Genomic DNA, 20,369 nt, shown 5'->3' with positions numbered 1-20,369 from the left:
TACAGGAAATATTTCTCTTGTGATGAGAACCATTAAGATCTGCTTTCTTTGCCGCTTTCAAATATACAGTACAGCATCATAAACTGTAGTCCTCATGCTGCACATTACTGCCCAGGACATACTTATCTTACAGTAAACTTTGGGTGAAGGTGGTCAAATGATAACAAGCTTCTAGTTACTCTTCTGTTTATCTTCATTTGTCTTGTTTAGGTTAATAGAGCTTAGAATCTGTAGGTTTTACTTTATGTAAATTTTGGAAATGTTTTAGCCATTACTTCTTAAAATACTTTTCTATTCTTCTTCAAGAACCCCAAATTACATGTGAATTAGGCCTTTTGAAGTTGTCATACTAATGCTCTGATTATTCCTTTCCCAAAACTATTTTCTCCCTGTTTTCATTTTGTTTCTTCTGCTTTGTATTTAAGTTCACTAATCTTTTTTATGCAATGTCTAGTCTGCCTTTAATTTTTTCTAGTTCTTTTTTATTTTAGACATTGTTTTCATCTCTAAAAGTTCTGTTTAAGCCTTTTCTATATGTTTCATCCCTTTAATGTCCTCGTCTACTAATTTTCTTGAGGGTGTCATTTCTTAGTTTAGAGTGAATAATTTTTCTCTTCATTGAATAATTTTTCTCTTCATTATATGTTTCTACTTTTTCACATGCCCAGCAATTTTTTAGTAGATGCCACATGTGAGTTTTACTTTAATATATTCCTATAAATATTTTAGAGCTTTATTCTGGGATGCATTTAAGTTGTTTGAGAAATGTTTCATCTTCTAGTCTTGCTCTTGAGCTTTCTTATATGAGACCCCAGCAGCAGCATTTATGATAGGGCTAATTTTCTTCCACTACTGATTCTGTCTGATAAACTGTGACTTATGTGGATTTTCATTCTGGCTGCTGAGGAATTATTCCTAGCTCTGTATGGTATTTGAGAATTTTTATCTAATTCTTTTGCGAGGTACTTTCCTAACTGTATTATTTTTTCCTAGGGCTACTGTAACAAATTGCCAGAAACTGGGTAGCTTAAAGCAGCAGAAATGTATTCTCTCACAGTGGTAAAGGCCACAGTCCAAATGGTGTCAGGCACAGTTGGTTCCTTCTGAAGACTCTCAGGAAGAATCTGTTTCATGCTTCTTTGCTAGTAGCTTCTAGTGTTTGCTAGCAGTCTTTGGTGTGTTGGTGTGTTACTGTATCACTGCAGTCATTATACATTAGATTTAAGGCTCACCCTAATCCAGTATGACCTCATCCTAACTTCACTAATTACATTGACAAAGAACCTATTTCAGAGGCGCCTGGGTGTCTCAGTCGGTTAAGTGTCCGACTTCGGCTCAGGTCATGATCTCATGGTTCATGGGTTCGAGCCCCGTGTCAGACTCTGTGCTGACGGCTAGCTCAGAGCCTGGAGCCTGTTTCGGATTCTGTGTCTCCCTCTCTCTCTGACGTTCCCCTGTTCACACTGTCTCTCTCTCTCTCTCTCAGAAGTAAATAAAATATTTTTTAAAAAAGTTTTTTTTTAAAAAAGAACCTGTTTCCAAATAAGGAAAATATCTGAGGTTCTGGGTAGACAGGAATGTTTGAGAGACGTGGTTTAACCCACTACACTGACCTTAAGTATTTCCTCACATATATATGCCGATCAGTTCTCATCAGTAATACAAACTGGAGAGAGACCCTCTATAGATCTGAGTTCTCTTTCTCAGCAGCTTTCTTCTCTCTGGTATTCTCCCCACGGACTTTATCACCATGGGCTCCTAGGTAGGGATCCCACTTCCATCTTCACAACTCAGGGATACTCCTAGGCTCCACTGGGTTCCCCGTGACTGCTCCACAGACTAAAAGCTTTATCCAAGTATTGAACTTCCCAGGTAGAGTTTCCCTCATTTTTTTTTTCCTTCTCTCAGGTATCATTGTCTTTCTTGGCCTGATACTGATATCTTGTCCAGTTCTTCACTCCTTTAAGACTAGAAGTAAAAGTTATTGAATTTAACAGTCTACATATCTTGTTTTCCTGCTCTAACATTTAGCATTTTCCCATTTCACCTTATTCAGGTAAAACTTAAAATGAAATTTATAGGGGCACCTGGTTGGCTCAGTCAGTTAAGCATCTAATTCTCCATTTTGACTCAGATCATGATCTCACAGTTTATGGGATCAAATGCTGCATTGGGCTCTGCGCTGACAGTGCAGAGCCTGCTTGGGATTCTCATTCATTCTCTCTCTCTCTCTCTCTCTCTCTCGCTCTCTCTCTCTCTCTCTCTCTCTCGCTCTCTCTCTCTCTCTCTCTCTCTCTCTCTCTCCCCTCCCCTTCTCCCTCCCCCTCCCTATCTCACACACTCTCTCAAAAAAATAAAAAGTAAAATGAAATTTATACTAGTTCCTTATCCAATTTTATTTAAGTGACTAACATTACATGCAATATCTTTTTTAACAGAAGACCAAAATCTTGCTCGGGTACTATCCATGATAATGCATTGCTGGCCCTGGTTAGGATAAAATTTTATTCAGATAATTCTCTTACATTCTTTTTAACATTTCCACGTAATTATTCCTTTCAGTAGCATTTGTTTCTTTAAAGAATAATTACTTTCTAACTTCATGAATTTTTACTTCTGAGTCTAGCCACGATAAACTGAACCAACTGTTTTAAATAGTAAAATATGGGAAAGAGATTGAATTGTAAATATATATTTTATATTTCCTTCTTTACCCTCATGTTCAGTGTTATTGTTTTTATTTTTCCTTTTAGAGAATTTGCATCAACTGTTTTTCATCTCTGTTTCATCTCCATTCAAATATGAAAGTTTTAAAAATGATATTATTTCTTCAAATCATATTTACTTTTTCTCAGCCTTTTAAATTTTTAGGAAGACCAAGTCAAATACATGGTAGATGTTGTTTTTTTTAATTAACCTATTCATTTTAAAATTAAAAATTGGGTTTTTTAAAGACTATATGTTAATAAAACCAATAAAATTTTGAATGTAGCCTAAAAAAATGAATATCTGATGTCATTCATTTTAAATATACTTAAATGATTTGACTGTGACTTGACTTAATTTGCAGGAAGCAGGCTGAATTAATGAAATGTATATGTAATATATTATGCCCTGGACAAATATAGGATATAAGTAAACCCTAAGAGACTCTTAACTATAGGGAACAAACTGAATGAAGGTTGATGGAGGGAGGCGGGTGGGGGATATTGGGTGATGGTTATTAAGGAGGGCTACTTGAGATGAGCACTGGGTGTTATATGTAATTGATGAATCACTAAATTCTGCACAGAAACCACATATGTTTTACCATATATGTTAACTAGAATTTAAATAAATGCTGGAAAAAAAGTATAAGCTTATGTTAGTATATACTGAGAGAAAAAGAATACAAATAAAATGTTATATGGGCAAATACAGTTACTTTTCTATACTGGAAATTTGGTTTCAGCTTTCTTTTTTTTAATTTTTTTTAATTTATTTTTTTTTGGTTTCAGCTTTCTAAAAGTCTAAGCAAAGAGGAAAATCTCATGGGTGATATAGTTTTTTCTGTCCATGACAAAAGAAAAACATATTAATTCTTTCAAGGAAGTATAATTTTTATTAGCATTTAGTGCTGAAAGAAGCATCTCATGCAGAAGAAAACATTGATCAGTGTTCTCAGAAGCACTCATATAACACCTACAACAATAAAATGCTTCTTTTTGCTTTTAATCGGGAAATTTAGTGAAAGCTCTTCTGCAGAGTACACATGTCTGAATTATTCTAGTAGTAAATTAGAAATAGGTAACCTAGTTGCCCTTCAAACTGTTTTTCATAGATACTCAACTAGATATTTCATAAAGGTTAGACACTCTGAACTCCAGTGAGGATGAGGTATTCATAATAAATATTTTGTCATTTTAAGTGAGATTACATATGAAATACTGCTTTTTTTGGTATTTTATTTATATGTTACATAATTTTGTGTTTGAAACGTGTTTTGGATTAAATAACTTTTTTTCAATCTTTATACAGGTTTGATAACCCAGCTGCTGTAAGCCCAACTCCTACAAGGCAGCTAACTTTTAACTACCTCCTTCCATTGAATGCTTGGCTTCTATTAAATCCTTCAGAACTCTGCTGTGATTGGACCATGGGAACAATACCACTTATAGAGTCATTTCTAGATATTCGAAATCTTGCCACATTTACTTTCTTTTGCTTTTTGGGGGCGTTGGGGGTATTCAGTCTCAGATACCCTGGTGATTCCTCCAAGACTGTTTTAATGGTAAGAAAACTTTAATAATTTTTCAGATGATATAACATTCACTTGATTTAGAGACCACCTTTAATTTGTCGAAGCATCTTCTTCAGAAACAGTATTTTTGTATATTCAGCATCACCCTAATTTATTAATATATTTTAGGTTATCCTAATATATAACAGCATTTCAGATGCAGGCATATATATATTCAGTATGTAAAATAAAAACTGGTTATGAATTTCCCTAATTGGTAGGAACTCTGATATCATGAAGCATCGCTTTTGGCATCATTATCTTCTGTTTCTTTATACAAGTAGATTATTCACTTCTTTTGAGGAAATTGATCGTATTATATACTTTGTTTTCTTGACACAGAGAAGAGTGTCACATAAGATAGACAGCTAGAAACATATACCCTTTAGTTCTCATTAGTAAGACTTTCATTATTCTGTGAGATATTTTTTACGGTGTTCAGAGGACTGATTATTTACAAAGTCGTCTTATTCAGAGATGTATTTCTTTGTAAATTTCTTACTTTTCTGTCACTTCTAACAATTTTGCTTTTTCTTCCTTTTAGTTTTTGAAGACAATAATAAGCTTTAATGTTTTCTTGAGCATTTGCTATATGCCAGAAAGTGTTTTTAATGCTTTACAAATACATCATACCTGGCTGTAGTCACCAGGTTAATTTAGTCATTCCGTAAAAGCTTTTTGTTGTTATCTGTGTTCCAGGCAGCATTTTAGGCACTGAGAATATGATAAAAAATAAATAGAAGGCCCTGATTACCAGGGAACTGACATTTTGGAAAAATTGAAGTTAATCTGTGATATATAGAGAAGATTGAAAGGAAATAGGGTTTGGGAGAAAGATCATTTTTACTATTATTTTTTAATCTGTTGAGTTTCATCCTAGTGGAGAATTTGAATAGCACCTGGAGTTCAGAGGACATGCCTAAGCTGCACATAAAAATTTGATTGATTGGCGTAGAGATAGTAATTGAAACCAGAATGTGATTAATATAGTCTATGGGGGGAGATTATAGAGGTTTTTCAACTGGGGTTTTGTCACTTTTCTCAAAGATCGTAACCAGCTATTACTATTCTAGATGCATAGAAGATAATTCATACACATAATTAATGCCTTAGCGTATTTGGTCTTAATTCTTCCTGAGTAGATATTTGAAGGGGCTAGGTAGAGTGAAAAGAAAAGTAACCTACAACTAATTCTTTAAAAAAAAAAAAAAAAACCTCCTATATTTAAGGGTACTTGGGTGCCTTAGTCTGTTAAGCATCCGACTCTTGATCTCGGTGCAGGTTTTGTTCTCAGGGTCCTGAGTTCAAGCCCCATGTCGTGCTCCACACTGGGTGCAGAGCCTGCTTAAAACAAATCAGTCAAAAAAAGATATCCTATGATTTCACTCATATGTAGAATTTGAGAACCTTAACAGATGAACATAAGGGAAGGGAAGGAGAAATAAGATAAAGACAGAGGAGGTAGCAAACCATAAGAGACTCTTAAATACGGAGAACAAACTGAGGGTTGATGGCGGGGGCTGTTAAATGGGTGACGGGCATTAAGGGGGGCACTTTTCGGGATGATCACAGGGAGTCATGTAAGAGATGAATCATTGGGTTCTACTCTTGAAGCCATGCCTACACTGTATGTTAACTAACTTGAGAAAAAAATAGAAATAAATAAAAAAAATAAACAAGAAAGCTTCTATATTTAGATATTGTGTAGAGAAGAATGAACCAAAGTAGGAGATAGACCAAGTGGACAGAAAGGTAAGTAAATGTTTCAAGAAAGATGGAATGATTATCACTAACAGATGCTGTGAAGCAGAAAAGTGAGATCAGTTATATTTGACCTTTTTTAGGTGTATTAGTTACTTAAATTTATTTCTGTGGAGAAATTTGATTAGGAGATGAAGACCTGAAGATTCCTACTGTAGATAATCTGTAGGGTAACTCAACTTTGAATATCTTACAAAATGAGCAAACTTGAATTGATTACTACCTAAGTGAGAGAATACTATGCCAGCTTCAAGCATAATAGACTAATAATCTCATGTAGAGCTTGGAGGAAGCATGAAGTTCTATATTTAGTGTACCTTCAGAAGTAGGAGAATCACTTTCATTGGAGTACTCAGTTGGCTGACTTTTAGAAGCAGGGTATATCATTAAATAGTTGATTTGCAAAAACATACTCCTTGATTTGAACTGTTGATTGATTAAGTGGGATTAAAACCAGGTACTTGTTACCTTGGCTATAAAAGTGCTTTCCTCAGAGTGTGGGAACTTGTTTTACACCTGAAGGACATAATGAATGGGGAAGGTAACTAAAATGTATGTTGTCAAAGGAGATACATAAGGTTGGGGAGACAAGAGCATATTTGAAGATGGATAGGAACCATACAGTGATTAGAAGGTGGCTAAGTAAATGAAGGGATGGCTAATTGTGAGATTTGTGAGGATCAAGGGCAATGTAGATAGAGGTCAGGTTTGGCTTGAGATAGATGGAGACACCTCTTAACGTCGCAGAATAGGTGGAAATACACATGAATATGGACATTGGTAGGTATAGGAGCAGGCAATTCAAGGGATTCTTGTCTTATGGCTTTAGTTTTCTCTCTAACTTTGGAAGTACAGTCACCTGCTAAAAGTGATGTGGATCAAAAGTTTGAGTAAAGTAATCAAGATTCAAAATATAGGAGAGTGGGAGGGAGCCTAACAAAAAAGCCTAGAAATTCCAAATAGTCTTAAGAATCAGTTTGAAGTTGATGATCATGAATTTATGATGATACTAATCTATTCTCCTTTGAGACTGTCTCTAGTAGTACTTTGTTGCTCAGGTAAATACCAACAGAGTAGATATATGGTAGAACACATCCAAAACTGAGGTTCTGCTAAAAGAAAGGAAAAACAAGGAAGGTTGGGTGAATTTAAAGTTTTGGCAAATAATGATTTATGTAATGTAAGCTGAATAAAAAATAAGTGCTAATGAAGTAAGCATAGATTTATATAAATTTTATGTGTATAAAAAAGGAACCATTGTGACCTTAGGTATAACTGACTGCCTTAAGATAGTCCCAAACACGTTATTTTTTATGGTGACATTTTCTGAAGATCTATGGAAGGGATTGGGTAGAGGAGTACCTGCCAAGTACCAGATACCATGTTAAGCACTTATTAAATAAAATGTCACATGTATCCCAACAGTATAAGCAGTTATTAATCCTTATTTATGAAGAAACACTGGCAACGTAATTGAGTCATTTATCTTATGTTACATAGGAAGTAGGAAGTAAAAGAGATTTGTTCGAAACTCTTTGAGCTTTCCACTACCACCTTTTCTTTGTTTCTTTTTTCTTTTTTTTTTTTTTATGTTTTTTACTTTTGAGAGACAGAGTGCAAGTGGGGGAGAGGCAGAGAGAGAGAGACACAGAATCTGAAGCAGGCTCCAGGCTCTGAGCTGTCAGCACAGAGTGTGATGTGGGGCTGGAACCAACAAACCTGATCATCACCTGAGCTGAAGTCAGATGCTTAACCATCTGAGCCAGCCAGGCGCCCCTAACACCTTTTCTTTTAAAGAGAGTTTTACATTACTGAAGAAGGAACTTATGGTGGCCATAGTTACCTAGGTTGGCGTATACCAGTAGAGAACATATTAGAACTTTTGATTAAGTTGATCATTAAAGGCATTCCTTATCAAAGAACCGGTAGGTTTTTTTGTGAAATTGCTTTTTGTGTATGTAGCTTATGCATCATAACCAATACAGCTTTGGATGAATATAACACTTTTAATTCTTTTAAATAAAATTGATAGGGAAGCCATGAATTATTTTTTAAAAAATGTTTGTTTTTAGAAAAGGACTACAGAGTTAGGAATATTTCCATTTCACAGCTAGCTGGTTGTTTTATCAAGCACTCTTGGGAAATGGATAGTGAATTATGTACTCTTAATATTTTACCTTTTTGGTCAAAAACCACTAAAATTCCAGGTCTATAAATTAGCATGATACTGAGCAGTTTGGTAGTACTTTAGAATTATTTCCTCATTACAGGTCATTAATTTGTGATATACGGAGAAAGTATGTTTTTCAGTGTATGTACATCTCTATATTTTACTAACGAAGTATAATAAAGAAAATACAGTCTTTCTTCTCAAACTTCTGAAGCTGAAGGAACAATTTGCATAGTTATTCAATTAGATACTATAAAACAAATTAGAGTAACAATGTGGAAGCATATATCCATGGAAACAGATGTCCTAATAACAACCAACTTCGTTTCACAAGTTATTTGTGTGTTAGCTGTTTGTATCCTACTTTTTTAATGGCTTTATAATCTGGAAACCATATGTTAACTCATTTTCAAAATGGCAAAAACAATCTAAGAATTTTTATGATGTTTTATTTCAATGTACAGTGTTAACATTTTTAGAAATTCTTGTAGAATAAAAGACTACTGTTTAATAGGGGCATTTTACATATATATATGTATATATATGTATGTATATACACACACACACACACACTAAGCCTCTGTTAAATGTAGATGATCCGTCAGAATGTTATGCAAAGTAGTGCTGGGGTACAGAAGTAGTAGCCTACTGTCTTGTGTGAAGTACACCTTACGTCATTCCTTCAATTTCCAATATGATGTGCATAGTTAACAGTAGTAAAATTATAAGAACTAGCAAGCTTGGTTTTGTTTCGTTAAAACTTGTTAACATCTTTCACTATCAGTTTATTTTTACCACACATATATGTTAGATGTATAAATATAATTGTCTTATTTTAGATATATTCCCCCAAAATATTTTTTTATCTAATTGGATGAGCCCTGGTTATAAGTTCCAGCTTGATCTCACTTTGGTGACATACATCGTGATGTCTGTTATTACCATCCCTAAGTTGTCTTCCTCGTGTTTAAGTTAGTATTGTTTACAGTATTATTCAAATGGTCCACCAGTACACTATTCAAATTATATGATAAAATATTTGGATTTAACTGCTGAATGTTCACATACTTCTTTAGTGAAATATCTTATTTTTCTTTGTAGGCACTTTGTCTAATGGCATTACCATTTATTCCTGCATCAAACCTTTTCTTCCCAGTTGGATTTGTTGTTGCTGAGCGAGTATTATATGTTCCTAGCATGGGGTTCTGTATTTTGGTGGCCCATGGATGGCAGAAAATATCAAACAAAAGGTGAATTAAAGTATTAGTTCATTTAATGCTTACTAACTATAGAATTAAGTGTGATACATTTAAGTATTTAAAATGTTTAGTTTTGTAAGTCATACTTTTATGCCTTTTTATTTTTCATCTTGATCATCTCATTTTTCTGTAATTCAGGTTAAGAAAGCACCATGGCACCTACGTCATCCTATGTTCTTTCTCTTATTTATATCATTTTGTTGTAAGCCTGAGACATAGCACACTTTGAGTTAGACCCAAATGAAAACAAGGATATTATTGAGACTTAAGTTACAAATTACCATTGCCACTTCCATATGCAGTGAACTATGATATAACCTTCTTACTTAAATGAGTCATATTGATTTAATATATATAAAATGCATATAATAAGCAATCTGTAATTTGATATCATCACTCTCTTCATCATAACTACCATGTCCTAGTGGCCTCAAACTAACAATTAAGGAACAGAGTATTCACACTATATATATGCAAGAAATGGTCACTGACTCTGCTTTCTCACGTCCTAGTCGTCGTTCAGTACACAGAATTCTGACTTCGCTCTATATCATTGCATCCTAGTAACTAAATCCAGTCAGTGCTTGTATTTAAAAGTTCTTTCCCTGGCATCTGTTTAAAGTCTCTCTCCTAATTCTCTTACATGTCTATTCATCTCTGCTCAGTCTCTTCTCAGATTCTTATTGTTATAACTGCTCTTTAAATATTTATTTCTCAGAGTTTTATTCACAGCCATTTTTTTCTCACACTGCATATTCTCTCTGGATGATCTCATCTATGTCTACAATTTTTGCTAACAACTACCAAGCCTTTTCTCTTAACTTCTACCCATGTATCAAGTTATAGTGACTACCAGTTTTTGAGTGCTTACCAGGTGCCAAGAGCCATGATAGACCTTTTAGATTTGTTTTCTCATTTAATCTAACATTCCTTGGGGCACCTGGGTGGTTTAGTCGATTAAGCATCCGACTTTGGCTCAGGTCATGATCTTACGGTTCGTGGGTTCGAGCTCCACGTTGGGCTCTATGCTGACAGCTCAGAGCCTGGAGCCTGCCTCAGATTCTGTGTCTCCCTCTCTCTCTAACCCTCCCCTACTCGCTCACTCTCTCTCTCTCTCTCTGTCTCTCAGAAATAAATTTTTAAAAAAGCATTTAAAATTTTTTTTTAAAAATCTAACATTCCTTAACTCTGTTATGCACATTTGAAAATTGAAGCTCATACAGGTTACTGAACTAGATTACCTTAAGAGCACACAACTAGTAAACCGTAGAGTCTTGATTTACATTTACATCTTACTGCTTCCAGTATCCATGTTCTTTATGATCCATGTATTCTTATTCTGATTAAGTGGATCTGTCAAAATAAAAGAAGTTAAACTGTGTTACTGAGACAAAAACATAGACTCGAGAACATTAGTAATGAATGTGAGTATAGGGATTATTGAAGTATAACCTTTTTATACATGAGGAATTGAGTCCCAAATAATTAGCCTAAAGCTATATATAAGTAATTTGTACCTATTACATAAAGAGTTAGTTTTACTATGACTTATCATAAGTAACTCTAGCTTTAGAATGTAAAAATATTCGAAGAATGTCATGATAATCTGTGGTATAGATGCAGTCTCGGTAAGCCACAATATTTTAAAATACATCCAGTGATAAAAGTGACCCTTGATAAACACAATTAAGAATGTTCAAGTTGTGGGGTACCTGGGTGGCTCAGTTGATTGGGTGTCCAACTTCAGGTCAGGTCATGATCTCACAAATTGTGGGTTCAAGCCTCTCATAGCGCTCTGTGCTGACAGCTCAGAGCCTGGAGCCTGCTTCCAATTCTGTGTTTCCCTCTCTCTTTGCCCTGCCCCTGCTCATGCTGTGTCTCCGTCTCTCTCAAAAATAAATAAAACGTTAAAAAAAATGTAAAAAAGAATGTTCAAGTTGTAAGTAAAGGCCCCAAAAGGAAAGTTAATACTTAAAAGTTGGTTTATCAGTTTATCATTATCTAAACAATTTTTGAAATAGAGACAGGTTGTGGAATATTTAATATAATTGAAGACTGAAGTAGAAGGTAGTGTGCATAATTTCGTTGCTATTGCCTTTGAAGTTGAATGATTATTAGAATGATCCTCATTCCTTAGAATAAACTCAAACATGATATTTGGGGATATTTAACATTTCTTACCTCTATTCTGAAAGGTAAAATGCTTCTGGTGATATAGACAATGTTGTTTTTCTTTTTCTTTTTTTCTCTTAAACAGTGTATTAAAAAAGCTATCTTGGGTTTGTCTGTCTATGGTGATATTCACTCATGCCTTAAAAACACTCCACAGAAATTGGGATTGGGAGTCTGAATATACATTGTTTATGTCAGCCTTGAAGGTAAAGTATTACCCAGAATAACAGGAAAGTATGTCATTAATGATTTCTTATAGTCATACGTAACGTGTTTACATTTAAATTGACAGTTAACTATTTTAAGTACTTCACTAAAAGATTAATAAAAATTTGTTCTTTATATAATATATAATGTAACCAGTGCTCTGAATAGTACTTAGTTGGATGTCTACAGCATACATGGATAATTTCCTAAATACTATACAGTTGTTAGAAGCTCAAATGCTAATAAAATGTTTAAGAATACCATAGAGGAGCCTAGGCGGCTCAGTTAGTTAAGTGTTCTACTTTGGCTCAGGTCATGATCCCATAGCTTTTGAGTTCAAGCCCCACATTAGGCTCTGTGCTGACAACTCAGCCTGCTTTGGATTCTGTGTCTCCCTCTCTCTTTACCTCTCCCTTGCTCACGCTCTATTTCTCTTCCTCAAAAATAAACATTAAAAAAATTCTTAAATAAGAATATTATGTATATTTATATATAGTTCAGTAGTTCTGAAGGTGCACTTTTTTAAAATTTTTACCTCTAACATCTCTAAAACCAGAATAAATCTTACAGTGAGAGGCATCTTAACAATTAGTAGCTTTTTTTTTCCTTAATGGTAAGTCTTAGAATTGATAGCATCTTAGATTCAATGAAATAAAATGCATAACAAAAAATGTCACCTTACTGTGTGGAAGATAACCAGTGGTTACAATATGGTAGTTAAGAGAGGAACTGGCAGAAAGGAGTGATAAAACATTTCTGTGGGATGGACAACATCTGAGAATAAAGTCTTTTTAAAAATCATAAAATATGGCTTTTGTAAAAGTTAAAAGCATTGACTTTGTTTTTCAGCTGTTTCTCTTCAAATCTATAAATTTCTAAATTCTTTTTGACTATTTGTGTAGTGTCCATTGCCTGACTTTACTAGAATACTGCCTCATTCCAGTAGTCAATGTGACTGCTTGATTTGACATCAGTTTAGTATCACATGACTATCCTTTAGTCTCAGTAACTCCATTCTTTCCTCTAGCTCAGAAGTTTATAAATAGAAGAGACCTCATTACCATTCTTCTTAATCTGCACTCCGGAAATACCAATGGATCCCCATAATTTTCAAGAATTTTGCTTATCTAAGCCAAGACAATCTCAAAACCACAGCCGTAGTCACTGAAGCTAGTTCCTTGGCCAGGTACCATCCTCTTCCTGCCGGAACACCATCCCCATCATCAGTGAATTCCGAAAGCACAGATCAATTTAGAACTTTAATCCCAGGGTTCCTGTTACCATAATAGATCATATAAATAACTTTATAATAAGTCTAAAAAATAAATGGTGCAGTGTTAAATATATTCTTATGTTCACATACCTTCTCTCCTAAAAGAATGTAAACAGAGCAGGAGTTTTCAAACAGCACTGTGGCTTGTTTTTTGGTTTTCGTTTTAGTAAACTCTGTGTCCAGTATGGGACTTGAACTCACAACCCTGAGATTAGGAGTTCATTCTCTACTGTTTGAGCCAGGTAGCACCCCGTGCTGCTTTGATCAAATAAAAGTTTTAGTAAAATTCTAATATAAAATATGAAATCAGACTGCTGTGGTTTTAGTATATTAATGTTAAAAGGAAAGGGAGAGTAAATTTGGTGAAGCCGTATTCATTTGGCTCCTTTCTCATCTCCAGGTATACCTCCAACAAACACTCCATTTCTAATAATATACCAAACAAATATCTGTGTTAATTGGAGATATATCTGAATCTATCTATCTATCTATCTACAAACACAAATTTTTCTCTTTTGGGAGAAAGTCTAAATTACTTTTTCAAGTTTTATTGAGCTATAATTGACATACAACTTTGTATTAGTTTAAGGTGTACAACATAATGATTTGATTTATAGATATATTACAAAATAATTACTGCAATAAGTTAACATCTATTACCTCACAATTACAACCTTTTTCTTTTAATGAGAATTTTGAAGATATACTCTCTTAGCAGCTTTCAAATATACATTACAGCATTGTTAACTATAGTCACCATGTTGTACATGGCATCCATAGAACTTATTTATCTTGTAACTGAAAGTCTGTTCCTTTGACCACCTTCACCCATTCATGGATATCTCTAGAATACTCCATTCCTAGTGGTATACCAAATAAATATCTGTGTTAATTCGAGTTGTATTTTTTTAATTGTAACTAATTTCTATCTATGCTTATGTATTTAAGGTAAATAAAAATAATGCCAAATTATGGAATAATGTGGGTCATGCTCTAGAAAATGAAAAGAACTTTGAGAGAGCTTTGAAATATTTCTTACAGGCTACTCATGTACAGCCAGGTAAGCATTATTAATTAATAAAACTATTTGAATAGTTTCTTTTTAAAACTTGAATTATATTTGGGGAGTATAGAGTTTTATTTTCAAACTTCATTCCAGGTGACTTGAACACTACAGCGCTCGATGCTGGCTTATTTTGAGTTGGATTATATGTTAGAGCTACTTAGACATTTAAAGAATTTTTTTTTTTGACATAGAATTGTCGGGTGGTACCGATAAACAGTTTTGGTGGAGTGTACCGTTGTCAGGTACAAGCACTCAGTTTTGAAATAAATTTTCCCCTCACTGTTGGTTGTCACTTTTTGCCTTTTTTGAGATACTTGCTGATACTCCCTTTAGTGTGACTTCTCTACCATATTCTCAAAATTGCTGTTTCTAATAAGCCATAGGCTAAGACAACAGGTAAACCAGTTTATTTGAGATTCTTTCCCTCCCTCTCTCTTTGCCCCTCCATTGTACGTATATAAAGTACTTGAAAAAAATATGTCAAGTTAGAAACATTGAATTTGGTATTTAGAGACAGCTTGTTCTTTGTTTTCTTTCTTTGTGTTCTTCATAGATGTAATAGATGAAATGGCATGTATGTATACGTATCTCATGTATGACAAGAGTCTTTTTTTAATCAATGTTAGACATACACAAATAGATTCATAAAAGACTGGAGATAAGGGCTATCAGGACTAGATGTAAAAATTTGGAGTAACAAGTATATAGATATTCAAAACCTTGGAATAGTTGAGCACATAAACAGGGATTCATAACATTTTAAAGTTACTTTAAAAAAATAAAATATTGAGTCTGAAGGCTTTTCTTGCTTAGCCAGAATAAGAATATAAACTATTCAGTGGTCTGAGAAGGTGACAAGCATTTTGTGTTAGAGGAAAAAGTGTAATTTGTTTTGTTTCGATGGTTACAAGTGTTTTAAAAAATTCCAATTCACAAAGATAAAATTTTTACAAATGGAATTACAGCGTCTATAAACATCTTTACAAGACAAGGATAGATTTTTGTCAAGGAACACTAGAATTCTGTGAAATCTGTTTTGATTTCATTTTTATGTCCAAATCTTTGAAACTGTTTATCTGATAAAAAAATCATGGACTCATATTTCAACGTTGATGTTGTCAATATGGAAATGATTTTAAAGAGTATTTAGAAGTTTTCAGGTGTTTATAAATTTACCTCTTTAAATGAATTGACAGATAATTTTGTAGATAGGAAATACTGGAAAGCAACATAGATGTCAGGGACTATCAGTGTGAAAATGCTTATTAGCTTCATTGTTGGTGGAAAAAGAATGATTAGACACAAAGTTGCTGAGTACTTCCCAGTTCTCATTTACATTGAATTAAAGATAGACTGCGAGATTTGTGCTATTGGTTTGGATGGCACACTCATAATAGCAGGATTGTTCGTTGAAATCCTGTAGCTCTTTATAAGTCATTTAAATGTAATTGCTTTTTATATCTTGTATGCTTTTCTAATCCTTTTTGTTTGTTTTTCAAATTTAATTTACTCCAATAATGGTAATTTCCTTCTCTGGAATCTTAAAACTTTGTAATTTATAAGAAATTGCTTAGAAATTTTGTCTTTCATTTTATTAGCTGTGTTGTAGGATATCTAATTGCTATCTTAGTTCTTTGAGAAAATAGGGCTACCTTATTCTAGTGTCTGAAGTCTGCACTGATGACAATTATCTCCTTGCCATAGTTTTAAGAACCTGTTTTCAGTGGGTATTAATTTGCCTTGTCTTTCATCCAAGTGGATAACCCCTTTCTTTTATTTTTTTTTCATTAAAACAATTTTTTTTTTTTTAGTGTTTATTTTTGAGAGAAGATAGTGTGTGAAAGGGGGAAGTGCAGAGAGAGAGAGAGAGAAGGGAGGGAGGGAGACACAGAATATGAAGTAGACTCCAGGCTGTGAACTGTCAGGACAGAACCCAATGCGGGACTCAAACCCATGAGCCATGAGGTTATGACTTGAGCCAAAGTCTGACGCTTAACTGACTGAGCCACCCAGGTGCCCCAAGTAGCATTGTAAATACTTCACTGATAATTTTGTTTATCTAAACTACCAGTTTCTTTGTTCTTTCCTTAAATTATTACTTCATAATATTTTAAGGTTCTTAGTTTTTCCTAAGTAACTTTCTAATCTCTATAGTAATAGGTATAGATTTGAGGAGCCTGGGTAGCTCAGTCAGTTGAGCATCTGACTTTGGCTCAGGTCATGATCTCACAGTTCAGAGGCTGGAGCCCCACAGTTTTGGAAACTGCTTTGCATTCTCTGTCTCCTTCTCTCTTTGCCCCTCCCCTCCTTATGTTCTTTCTCTCTCAAATAAACATTTTTTAAAAAGAATTAAAAAAATAAAATTTTTTAAACTTAAAAATATATAAAAATAAATTTTATAGATTTATTTGACTTTAAAAAATGAGCTATATAGGGGCGCCTGGGTGGCTTAGTCGGTTAAGCGTCCGACTTTCGCTTAGGTCATGATCTCGCGGTTCGTGGGTTCGAGCCCTGCGTCGGGCTCTGTGCTGACTGCCAGCTCAGAGCCTGGAGCCTGTTTCGGATTCTGTGACTCCCTCTCTCTGTGACCCTCCCCTGCTCACGCTGTCTCTCTCTCTCTCCTAGAAATAAAAAAATTAAAAAAAAAAAATTAAAAAAAAAAGCTATATAAGAGCAAGGACTACCTACTCTGTTTTTATATGCACTTGGTAATGCAGTGAATTTCAGCCTTGGTTCTACATCAGAACCTCCTTTGAAACCTTTTAAAAACATTTTCATAGGTCCTGTTTCTATAGATTCTATTTTGATAGAGCTAGGTGGTGCTGAGGTTATATGACTTTTTAAAAGTACATAGGTATCCTGATTTGCAGCCAGAATTGGGAATGGTTTGCCTAAGCAATTTTTTTTCCTTTTTTCCCCCCTTTCCTTCTCCTGAAACCCCTTGGACTCAGCAATACATCAAAAAACAAAAAATCGACCCTTTCCTCCCAATCTTGCCCCTTACCTCTTTAACCAAATTTGTACTGCATGTGACATTTTCTGCACAGTGTGCACAGTAACCGGCCTAAAACATAATGTAACAAGATTTTAGGACTGTTACTCTCCTCCTAAGGGAATCCCTAAGATAAATGTGCTTGGCCCCTGTGTGTCGTAGAAGGTACAGTCAGAAAACTATTCCACAGTTGCAAAATCATGGTGTCACAGACAAGTAGTAATCATAATGTGAAACCTTGTCCTGTCTGCTAGAGATTCATGTTCAATACTGTTTGTCTGATTTAAGATCTTCTCCCTTCTATCTTTATTCCAAATCTTTGACATATTTACTGGGAAAGGTGTCCTAAAACTAGTGTGCAATGGGCCCTAATATCTTTCTTATTTAAGTAGCTTATTTTTTCTTTCCCTGAAAAAAATTTGCTGTGGGTTTGATTCTCCATATCAGAAAATTAGAAGTTTCTGACACACTGGTAGTAACACAACCTTTTAAAAAGTTATAAATATTTTATGTAGGATGGGCTGCTGCATCTTAAGTGGTACTAGAGAATCCTGATCTTTTATTATACTTGCATTCTGACCACATTCACAAAATTTTTAAAAACAAAATTGCAAAATTTTTTCAGTCTCTTTGCCCTATCCCACCATGCATGTATATTTGTTAGTTATAACATTGGAAATAATTCTAGAAATCATGATCTTTTTCACTTGTAGATCTTTTTACTTTTAGAGTTGAGCCATACAATTTGAGTGAATTCCTGAGCTATCCAATCAAGGAAATGAAAGCAAGCCTTAGTATAGTATAGTAAAATCTACTGAAGAGAAATGATAGAAATTTCTTTATTACCTCTATATCTCCCCTCTCACGTCTTACCCTTTCAGGATCCATTCAAATAGTTTTTTCATGTTATATATGCATTTTCTATCCTTAGAGTACTTTATGACATAATTTTCTACTATACCATTGATCATTCTGCGTTAGAACTTTAAGGAGGATGCAGGACCTGTTGCTCGCTTTTGCATTTTTTGGCCTGTGTTTTGTTAGAAACATTTGGTTTACTTTGAATACTAATTAGTATATTTCCCAACAAATGATTTTTTTAAAATTTTAGATGATATTGGTGCTCACATGAATGTAGGAAGAACTTATAAAAATTTAAATAGAACCAAAGAAGCTGAAGAATCTTATATGATGGCTAAGTCCCTGATGCCCCAAGTAAGTTGTCATAATTTATTCCTATTGTGTCATATCTACTAGATGTGCATATTGAATAGAATTACCTAGATTATCTTTTCTTCAATTTGCTAATGTAAATGTAAAGTGTCCGATAAATAATTTATTACTACAAGCTTTCATTTAAATTCTGGTTAACATACAGTGTGGTATTAGTTTCAGCTGTACAATATAGTGATTNTTCCCCATCTTCTTTCTTACCAAACTATCAGTTTGTTCTCTATATTTAAGAGTCTGTTCTTGGTTTGACGCTCTTTTCTTTTCCTCCTTTACTTATTTGTTTTGTTTCTTAAATTCCACATATGAGTGAAACCATATAGTAGTTGTCTTTCTCTGACTTATTTTGCTTAGCATAGTACTACAAGTTTTATAAAGGATTATATTTACTTTTATAGTTCACTTAATTAAAAAAAAACTTTCTAGGGGAGCCTCGGTGGCTCAGTTGTTTAAGCATCCAACTCTTGCGTTTGGCTCAGGTCATGATCTCACAGTTGGTTAGGTTGAGCCCCGCATTGGGCTCTGCACTTGATATTGTGGAGCTTGCTCGGGATTCTCTATTTCTGCCCCTCCCACATGCTTGCATGCTCTCTCTCTGTCAAAAAGAAAATAAACTTTAAAAAGAAAAAGGTTAAACTTTTCTATGTAAAAAATTTTTAGGGGCACCTGGGTGGCTTAGTCGGTTAAGTGTCTGACTTCCACTTAGGTCATGATCTCGCAGTTCGTGGGTTCAAGCCCCGCGTCAGGCTCTGTGCTGACTGCCTGCTCCGAGCCTGGAGCCTGTTTCAGAGTCTGTCACTCCCTCTCTCTCTGACCCTCCCCTGCTCACGCTGTCTGTCTCTCTCTCTCTCTCTCCTAGAAATAAATGAAACATTAAAAAAAAATTTTTAGAAATTTAGGAATTTTAGATATTCTGAATGATTACAAGTTATCAGTGAGTTGAATGACTTTAAGTGAAGAAATTTTTATATATATGCATTAGCATTAAATGCAACATTATTCCTATCAAAAGATAAATGAATAAAACAATAATAAAATGAGGGGATACACCTGTTGCTATATTATGTTCAGTTGTTACAATAACACAGGCACAAAATTTATTGGTATTACAGTATAGCATGAAAATTGGAAAGTCAGATCGATCTCTCATCAGAAAAGATAGTTTGAGTTTGCAGGACACCTGGGTGGCTCTGTTGATTAAGTGTCCAATTTTGGCTCAGGTCATAACTTGCAGTTTGTGAGTGAGTTCAAGCCCTGTGTGGGGCTCTGTGCTGACACCCTCAGAGCCTAGAGCCTGCTATAGATTATGTGTCTCCCTCTCTCACTGCCCTTCCCCCACTCATGCTTTCTCTCTCTTTCTCTCAAAAATAATTAAACATTTAAAAACCTGCACTACAGGGGTGCCTGGGTGGTTTAGTCAGTTAAGCGTCCGNGTAGTGTATATTAATATTATATTAATAGTTATATTAAAATGATTAGATATAGTTTGAGAAATGTTTTAAAAGCAGTTGGACCACATGATCTCTTAAGCATTGTTTCAGTCCTAAAATTGTAAAGTTAAACTGTGTTCAATATAGTCTTTTATCAGATATAATTTATTATTTTAATTGAAAATTTGTGTCTTTATATATTTTATAACCTTTACTTTACCTGAATAATCAGTTAATATGAGACTTTTATTTCCTAATTCTACCAGACAAGTGAGGCTTTAGTAGGAGTCTTAACAAAATTAACCGTCCTATTGTCACAACCAGGAAATAAGTTGCCAACAACATGGAAGTTGATATGGTGTAATAAATACACTAGAGGAAAGAGACCTGAGTTCTTTCTATTCCTTGTCTGATACAAATAAGCTAACAGACCTTAGCCTCTAAAGTTTAAATTTATGGGATTTTATAAAATGATGCATATAAAAAAAAAGCTAACAATACTCCGTTGACCTGGCATGAATGAAAAAATA

The 20,369-nt window shown here is 34.3% G+C and overlaps 1 protein-coding gene across 3 annotated transcripts in view; it reads left to right on the top strand.

The window, feature by feature from the left end:
- Positions 1-20,369, top strand: part of TMTC3 (transmembrane O-mannosyltransferase targeting cadherins 3) — a 61,863-nt gene that overhangs the window by 24,159 nt on the left and 17,335 nt on the right. For all 3 annotated transcript variants that reach the window (XR_013337098.1, XM_077772180.1, XM_077772181.1), the window contains exons 7-11: positions 4,018-4,270; positions 9,312-9,460; positions 11,727-11,847; positions 14,070-14,181; positions 18,291-18,394. Coding sequence is in view for 2 of the 3 variants with exons in the window: in XM_077772180.1 (XP_077628306.1) it covers positions 4,018-4,270; positions 9,312-9,460; positions 11,727-11,847; positions 14,070-14,181; positions 18,291-18,394 (739 nt within the window). In the remaining variant the exon portion in view is untranslated. The remainder of the gene's footprint in view (positions 1-4,017; positions 4,271-9,311; positions 9,461-11,726; positions 11,848-14,069; positions 14,182-18,290; positions 18,395-20,369) is intronic.

This window comes from Crocuta crocuta, unplaced genomic scaffold (genome assembly GCF_008692635.1).
Source record: "Crocuta crocuta isolate KB4526 unplaced genomic scaffold, BGI_CrCroc_1.0 scaffold216, whole genome shotgun sequence".
Lineage (NCBI taxonomy): Eukaryota > Metazoa > Chordata > Mammalia > Carnivora > Hyaenidae > Crocuta > Crocuta crocuta.
Note: the sequence above shows the minus strand (reverse complement) of the source record. Positions and strands in the feature narration are given on the sequence as shown.